This window comes from Ctenocephalides felis, unplaced genomic scaffold (genome assembly GCF_003426905.1).
Source record: "Ctenocephalides felis isolate EL2017-DRISC unplaced genomic scaffold, ASM342690v1 CF-g0.4_SCAFFOLD_03571, whole genome shotgun sequence".
Classification (NCBI taxonomy): Eukaryota; Metazoa; Arthropoda; class Insecta; order Siphonaptera; family Pulicidae; genus Ctenocephalides; species Ctenocephalides felis.
Window position 1 is genome coordinate 19,883,519 of NW_020539725.1, and position 9,798 is coordinate 19,893,316.

General features: G+C 29.1%; 1 protein-coding gene across 1 annotated transcript in view; it reads left to right on the forward strand.

Moving 5' to 3' along the window:
- The first annotated feature begins 1,965 nt into the window (after positions 1-1,965).
- Positions 1,966-9,798, forward strand: part of LOC113386828 (sodium-dependent dopamine transporter-like) — a 36,243-nt gene continuing 28,410 nt past the window's right edge. Inside the window, 1 exon segment of the mRNA XM_026624591.1 lies at positions 1,966-2,165. Within this exon segment, the coding sequence (XP_026480376.1) occupies positions 1,982-2,165 (184 nt within the window). The 5' untranslated portion in view covers positions 1,966-1,981.

A 9,798-nucleotide genomic window follows, 5' to 3' on the forward strand; every position in this document is an offset into this window, starting at 1 on the left:
AGAAAAAATAATAATGCATGCGAAATGAAAATGTACAAATGTTTATTGAGTATTATTCTTAATATACATAACGCATATCGTTTTAAGTTTTAGGCCCTTCAGCCTACATTACGTAGTCTATGCTAAATACTAAAACTCGCAAAACTATTTCATGGTACTATCAAAGGCTTTGTTTTAGAAAACAGTGCTCTTGAAATGCCTCATTTTATACACGTGTATAAATTCTACACGCCACATAAAATTTTATAAGTTTTGTTATAATATGTGACATTTCTGAATTGTTACTTTTTATCTTTGGTAATTTGTAATAGACTTATCAAATGAGAAATTTTGATATGTATACATATTAGAGATGAGTAACTCACTCCGATACAACTTCTTCCTCGGAGTGAATGTGTAGATATTTGCTTGAGATTTTTTATCAATACAAAGATTTGGGTCGTAAGAAGTGGTCTTTTTCTCGCCTCAGTTTTAGGACTTTCCAGGTATATAATGTCTCAAAATTATGCTATTTTGTATTCTATATTCTGTATACGATTATGTTTGTCCGTAAATGAGCTTTTTCAATGGTATACAACCAGCTAAAAAATATTTAGTGTTATATTATAACTTTTACACGATTATGATTTTATAATTGTGTATAAGTAATAGAATGTTATTCAAACTACCTGATGTATAATTAATTCTCGAAAAGGAAATATTTAAAGAATGTGAGGTATTATTATTTTGTGAAAAATATTATACACAAAGATTTGTTCTTATTTCATTTATAAGGTTTACTGCATCATTTTCATATAAAAATAAATGAATTGAAAGAATTCTATATTTTCTCTTAAAAAATAATTACAAAATTGATTTTGATTCCCAAGTTTGTTGTCAATTTGAGATTTGTGTGTGTATGCATATTGAAATGCATAAAATAGTAATTATTATAATAAAATGAACAAAAATGTTTGAAATATTTGTAAACTATTTCCAAAGTCTTAATAAATCCTTAGATATGTTAACAACACACTAGAGAACACATTTGTGTCAAGTATTATGTTTCAAAGTTGTCGGAGTCGTGGAGTTGTTAAGTGGATATAACTCCTCTCTGAAGCGGAGACAAATCCTAACCGATCCGGCTTCGGATGTATAAAGCCCATCTCTGATACATATACATATTTAAGGTAGTTTTCCTGCAAACGTTATTTGGCAATGAAAAATATTTCTGGTACATTTTTGTAATAAAAAATAACATATTCCTGATATAGAGGTATGTGTTATATAAACGAAAGGGGTAGCAAACAAAAATTACATTTATAGTTTACCCACTGCAACGCATGCTACATATATATGTTTCTGGGTCATAATAGTTATTGCAGAGCCAGCCTAATCTGAAACTGACTTGGTTTCATATTTTGATAATAAAGGTATTGATCTACTGCGTTTTTCATTAATCCATTAATTTATAAAAAAAACGAGAAAAATACAAACATTCATTTTTGAATTATATTGTGTAACGCTTAGCGAATCGAGTGAGTTTTCAAAAGCTGTGGAAAATTTTTTAGTTCCCTAGAAACAGTTTTATCTTTAGATTTTTATATTAAACTACATTTTTTTACTAAAATTTCTTTCTCTGCAAGACATTTCCCTATGTGCACTACTTCTTTTATAATTTTGCAAATCAGCGCAGAAATGCAAGAATCGATCGATAACTTGATGCATTTAGTTTTATCGGTGGTAACCATTTCGTCGCCAATATCTAAGAATTTTTAATATTGAAAAAGTTGTAGCGTATAGAGCGGATAAACTTAAGGTTTCCTATAAGCTCAGAAAATTTTCGATCAAAATTCAATGAGAAATGTTCAAAATAGATGATAATTGATCAGTTTTCAAAAAAATCGAAATTATGTCAAAGTTGATATTTTAAAGAATCTTCACCTCAACCACCAATGAAGCAATATTTGAAAATTTCAATATTATTTTGCAGATCGATGAGATGTCTTCGCAGGTGGCGAAGGCATTGGGGTCGGTGCGGGGCTCTGGCGGTGTCCCGCACTCGCCGGGCGAAGATCGCGAGACCTGGGGCGGCAAAGTGGACTTTTTGCTGAGCGTCATCGGCTTCGCTGTCGATCTGGCTAATGTCTGGAGATTTCCTTATCTTTGTTACAAAAATGGCGGTGGTAAGTTTTAAATTAATTTAGGAAGTGACTTATTATTAGTTATAATGTATTAACACGCAATATTAGCTATAATGTATTTGTAATGACTTGGATATAGCCGCGAATTGGTGCATTGGTGCAACTAAATAATATATGATCACTATTTGATTAATTTAAAAAACCAAATATAAGTTGGGTTACTATCTAAATACAGCATTAGAAGAAGAAGTTCGATCACAATAGCTCACGGAACTTTAGTTCTAATTGCTGGTAAAAAAGGGAATATAAAACAGACTTATGGTGAGAGAAATAAGCGATTTGATTTGTATTTCTTATACTCTGGAAAGTTTTCCATTGCCTTTCCGCAATATTGCCCGATTAGCTTAATTTTCGCAATTATATCTCGATAGCAAAGTCATAAGAATCGAGGTTATAGCTGGTTATACATCTTTTTCCCTCTACTTTCAAATATTGTTGTTAAACAATGCTTAACTTTACTGGTTTTTGACACATTGGTGGTGGACTTTTTCACCCCCGGATCTTCATATATTACTATTTATTCTTCGATAAATTCTGGGAAATTTTAACTGGAAAAATGTTAGTCGACTAAATGTCTCTTTGATCGATGCCAAATTTTGTATTTAAATAACACAAATAAAAAATAATATAACCTAAAAATGGTTTTATAAATACCAATGAGTATATAATTATACAAATGAGATCTTTCGGAGCACCGTGTTTGAGGAAAATATGCCAAAAAGTGCATTTTCATATTAACATTTCAAAAAAGTTAATACTTTAAGTTTCTAGTAACACTTTCGATCCGCATAACGTTTTGTATATATATAAAACTACTTACTACAATTTAACCATAATTAAATAATTTTCACGTAAAACATCCTATTAAACGTAATTGAGCATCATCTGTCAAAAACGTTTGACATTTGACGAATTAGCCACCGTCCATTGTTTTATTTAAATTACGCTTCTACAAAAAATTTCAAATTAAAAATGTAAAGTTTCTACGCGATTTTAAAATAATATCTCACCTTTCTGACAATCTCTGGATTGGCACGAATTTTTCAAGACTAAGACTGGCTAAATCGGTTTAGCCATTTTCGAGTTTTAGCGGATCATTTGATCGAGAGCTCCATTTTTATATATGAGATTGACGTGTAGGTATATTTGTAAATTGATATATATCTTACATACTTACGTTAATCCTAATTTTCTATCGTACTGTATATTTCCTCAAAAATATATTTCTCTTATTTAATGACCGTCTTGCACTTGGCTGCATTTTTTATTAGTCATTATCGTTATCATTATTAATATAAATTGACATTCGGAATAGCTGCAATTCATAACATTTTGAATGCCTCATAAAATTTAAATGGCATATGAAATTAATTAATATAACTATCAAGCGTTTTGACTACAAAGGAGCCCACCAACATACTTTATTATCGTTGGTATTGTGTTATAATAACACACACATGAATTTTTTTTTTTGGTTTATTGTTCATAGCAAACTATACACAGTACATTCAGCTATATATTATTACAGGTATATATTATTATTCATATGAATATGATACGCTATATTTGTACATAGATATCGGATTAGGCGTTAGAAAATATAGAATTTTAAAAGGATGTGATAAGTTTTGGCCTTCAGTTACCATACATTATTACTAGACTTATTGTTTAGCGGATTGCGACTCATTGGCGCCTAAAAAGAATTTTATTCAATGCATGTAGGGTGGTAAATTCTTCTACCGCGTAAAGCAGTGAGTTCCAACCCTTCAATACCCCACCGTTTCTCCAGAAAAAATATTGCGCCTCTCTTAATCTTTCTAACTTTCATGAAAAAAATAATATTGATTCATACATGTTTTATATAAATTCAACATTTTCAGTATATTTTCGAAAGTAGCATTATGAGAGCAGTTGTACGCTCCCTTGAGGGGCCGCGCCCCACGGGTTGGGAACCACGGGCATAAAGCCTTGAGGGAGAAAATTTACAATGCGTAGCAGCGAAGAAAAGGTTCTGTACAGATTTTTTATCTTCTAAACAGATTTAGTTTTCTTCCTTATTTATGGAGATATTTGGTTTAAAGCCCATAACTTTTAAAACAATGTCAAAAATAAATTGGAAGTACCAACATCAATTGAAAATGAATTAAAAGTAATTATTGAAGATTAAATTAAATATCCGCTCAGTCATATTTACTTTTCTTAGCCTAGTTAGAAGATATAGAATTAACTCTATAGAAATATAGAGTAATTCAAAATTATAAAAGATACATTAGTGTATTGTAAAATATTAAACAAAATATTACTTATCAAATGTTACATAATGAAAGAAAATATACACCGATCTTTCTTTTAATACTGCACTCAATCGTAATGAAAGACGTTGTAAGTTTGAAAATTGATCCTTTGATGAAAGTTACGTTAAGTTACGTTTTTGATGATTAATGTTGCAAGTTTCTTACAGATAAATTTAAATTACGCCGGCTTGCACGCCGACAAGGCCATTCTGACAATTCTTATGTCAAACAATTATTACTTCAAACACTACTCCTTAAAGAATATAAGTTTTTGAATGAAGAATCTATCAAATGAGCATTAAATCTAGATACCAGTTGAAATCAAGATAGTAAACCGAAACAAAAATTGATCTGATCCTACTTATAATTTAAGAATTCTTAAATAAAAAGTTCGAATTTGAAGACCTCCTCTTTTAGATAAGTAGAGTTTATTAACACTTTACAGCAATGTGGCACTGAAAATCAACCTATTAGAAATCAGATTGCACAGTACATTCATTATTACATTCATTATTGAATTGCCTTACAATAAGAAGTAGCAAAATATCAATAATGTGGTTCATAATTCATTATTAGATCTAGATCCCTCTGCAAGTACATATATTAGTATCTCTTTCTCGTGAAGAGTTATATCGAGGACTAACTCTTATAGCAGATAAATTGGTTCGATATTTCTCAATAGTACTATGAGATAACAGGGATCTGTGACCTAGGATTAAGGTTTTATTGCATTGAAATTCCTTATGGATTGTGAAAGTAAGAAATTAAATGCAATTCTCATGGGTAATGCGTTATAAGTCCTCGCGCGCAATTTTTATAGTAGCGTTTTATAATATCATTGAAGGGGGATTCAATACCAGATTATAATTTTCAAGATATTCTTGTACGACACAATTGATATCTTTGTACGTGCATATTATATATATATATATATATATATATATATATATATATATATATATATTTTGATAGTTTTTTTTTCGAAGTTGAGATATTCATAATATTACAGCCTGCATCGAATAATAATAATAAATATTGGTTCGAACCTCTTTCAGCAGGCAAAATAATTCAAATTATAAAAATGAAATAAATACAATATCAATGATCGAGATTTCAAAAACCATACTCTTTGGAGTCTGAATTAAATGATATTGGAGTCAAAGCATTATGGAAAATGGGAAAAAAAATTAAACACTTCAACAAAATCTTCTTTTATCTTACAAGTCAATATTTTTATATGAGTGTATCAGTTGAACGTAAAGAAGGTTTTCTATGCTAGCGTTTCTATGGCAATTATCTATTTTTAATTATGATAATTATTAAACTGAAATTTATTCTTTTATGAATTGAACTTTCATAATAATTTTAAATAAAATATTAATTTGAAAAAGCGATTTATTATAACAAAATATAAATAATATATTAATATTATTAAATTAAAATAAATTAAATCAAATTTAAAAAAATCAAGATTTAAATGTTTATTCATAATAAGAAAATCAAGTAATACTTTCTAGCAAAATAATTATTTACTTGCCATCAATTAAATCAATTACATATATTAACATTTCATAATATAGATATTTTGAATTTATGCCATTTAATCGATATAATATTATTGAATAAATCATTTTATTTTTGAATACTGATATCAAATTATATTTAGAATTTTTTGTGAAGTTCTCATTTCAAATCACATTAGAAAATTATTTATAAACCAACCTCAAATCTAAGAAAGTGTGCTATTCCTGGATTATAATAGACATAGAAATGGGAAACCAATGTGTATTGTTTAATATCACAGTTGCCAAGAAACTCAAAAATAACTGCCAAGAACGATTTTTACCATTTTTAATTTGTAAATTATAAAAAATATTGAAAGTGAGGGAGTCAAAATTTGCACAAACATTTTTTCGATTAGTATTAAAAAACGCTACATAGATGCACAGCTTTTCATGTTTACCTCATATAAGTTTTTTGAAAATAAATTCATAATTAATAACTATTTCTTACTTCTGACCTTAATCTTGATTTATATAACTCACGTACGTTTACAATCGACAAATTATTTTTGATATGAAACTTATACGATATTGGATCATATGATCGCTTTCATTTTATATTAATTTAATTGACTGGATTCTAACGATCGTTCTATTTTATGTTAATGTTTGCAGATCGTATATAAGTGTGAGAATAATTATGCTACGAACGTGACAACATATATCATCTAAATTTACGATCTCGGCGTAAATTACCTCATAATATACCGAATTATTACTATCCGTATCTTTACATAAGCGAAATTGATATATTATTTACTTGGGTCTTTGACATATGAATAAAAAGCTTATTATTTACACAAATAATTCACGATGATAAATAGATACTAATTTATATTAAGTATAACTGGCGCTGATATTTCAAACGTTACGCATTTTATAAAGAACAGGCCTAGATCATATTTGTATGCGAATAAATACACACACACACACACACACACATATATATATATATATATTAGTTTTTACGATTTCGTTAAATAATTTTACAAATTGCATTGCTAATTCTTATAAATTTATCACTTTAAAACGCAATGCACATTGTTACCTAATTTCACATAAAAATAGCGAATTCTGTTCCGAGTACGAGAACTTAATTGATTTTAATTACTTAAATGTGAGTTATACTTGTTTTGATCGTTATGTGTGATCATCTTCCAATTGACAATTGTAATAAACATGTCAAAGTTAATTGAAGTCGCTTATAAATATTAGAAATACTTTGTTTTTATAATAGAGAATTTGGGTATTATTTTATATATCCACATTAGTTTGATATAGTGTATCAAAAATAAAAATAAGGTAATGAAATTACTAATTCTAACCAAAAATTTTAATTAATTATTTTTTACATACCTCTTTGACACAGTGTCTTCTTTTATAGAAATTTTTATCAAAAATCACGTAAACTACAATTAATACAAATAAATTATATTGTGTTCCCTATAACACAATTTACATGTATTTTACAAACTGGACGTTCCACCCAATCTTTTTCACTTTAATCTGTATAACATTATTGTATGTTACAACTAGACCCAAAGTTTTGATTCAACTGACCCCAAGTGTGATTTTTTTTTACTTTAATAAAATTTTACTTATTATTAAAATTATCAAATATGTACTGATAAATCTGGAACAAAATAATATATAAAATTATTTTTTTATTGTTTAATTGGCCTTGTAATCTAGTACCTTAGTCAAAATTGACGGACCTGCACAGTTCTGTATATGGCGTCGGTGTGCGGGACAGTAGCTATGCGGAAGGGAAAGCACGTACAGAAAAAATATTTTAATATTGTTGAAAAACGCATGTTACAACTTACCCCTGTTGCAATAAGCCTTTTAGCTCTTCTACATGATACCTATTAGGAATGATAGTGCTTAAGTAAAAATTTTGGTGAGAATTGAACTACTGTTGTTTTATTATTGAAATTAGCATTGTAAGTATTTATATTATTCATATAATGAATTGCCAAACGATGTTAACGACCAATGATGACGACAAATTTAAAAAAAAATAAAGAAATATTATAAGGAAACTGAAGATTGAATAGATATTTTAATTATAATAAATATTATATTGTAGTATAATGAAATAGACATGTGATATGTATATATAAAATAAGAAAATTGTTTCATAATTTCTCATACTAGATATCCCTGTCGGACTGAGATATGAAAATAATATATAAACTAGTGGGGTGGGTGGCATCGTGCCTTAAGGCAAATTGCTGGAACTTCCCGTACCGTAACGAAATACTGATTGTTTTCAAATATTATTATAAATATCGTAACATTGTCTAATATTTATAAGAATTATATAAACTGAATTGCAAAGTTGAAATTATTTGTTTAAAGTATATTAGAACTATAGTCAGAATTAGAAATAAAATCTGAATTATTTTCGATATACAAAAAATTAAAAAAAAAAAAATGAAACAATTTTTCTTTACAAAATCAATTATTTTGTTAAGACAAGCAGAAAGTTCTTTTAATCATTCAAATCGGACGCTTCGTTCTCTCAAAAACTGCCATTTTTTACATATTTAGCTCCGTATCTTCGAAATGGCTGGGCATACCTTTGCCAAAAACTAATAAACACTTCTCCCAATCATTACTAATTGAATGTTTTTCAGATCAATCAAATCGGATACTCGGTTCTCTCAAAAAGTCGATTTTTATTTTCTGCACTCTTTGCTCCGTATCCTCGAAACGGCTGGACATGCCTTTGCCAGAAACTAATCAACTCTTTTTCCTATCAATAGGAATCGAATGTTTTTCGAACCATTCAAATCGGTTGATCCGTGCGCCCGAAAACGTGACTGGAAATTTGTATCCATACATACCTACACACACACACACACACACACCCATTTTTTCTGAGGTATGCCAAAATGTTCAAAAACCTTCAAAACGTCGAGAAATGTAAAAATTTTCAATTCCGATTTTCGGCCCATTACAATAACTTACCCTACGGGAAGTTAATAATTAAAAAAAATACCACACATATTCTGAAATTACTCATAATTAAGCAGAGTAGATTCATTCATTCTCATTATAAATTTATTGCATTAACCATATACAGTAAAGGTTCGTAGGTAAAAAGGTCTACATGAGAATGCTTTAAACTCTACGAAAAAAGTAGTTTCTGTAGTCGTTAGTTTTTTTGGTTGTGAGCACTGTTGTTTAGTGAATGATGAATTGGAGCTGGGAGTTTTATTGTATATAGTCAGATAGTTGTTATTTGTTCTGATATAATTGGTTTGGTTTTCACAATATAATTGCTCAAAGTCAAATTGAGTCGGACTCTAATTAATTTCTTTGAATAGTTTACAATCATTTTTAATAAAAAAAAGTTTGAACAACATATAAGTTTACTCTTGTGTGCATCAGATCTCTTAAACCAGACAAAGGCATAAAAGCGAAGGCGACTAGAACAGTTATCCGGATGAGCAAGGGAGCGAGGACGCGCATACACGGAATTGGAGTCAGACCCGAAATGATTGGTAATGTCTGCTCATTTCCGGTTCGAAATTGGTGCGAACAATCTGCAGAGCGAAGACGTTCCAGAAACTTTCGACAATACTACGTATACGGCAATAATGTACCCGCAGCCATTAGGAAAATGTCATTGTAATGCTATGTCTCAAACTACTTTATTCTTATAAGCCGGGAAATGAAAAAAGTCCAATAAGATGCACTTGGAACTGAATCGTAAACATTATTTTGACATGAAGGTGCATTTTTATATCAAGC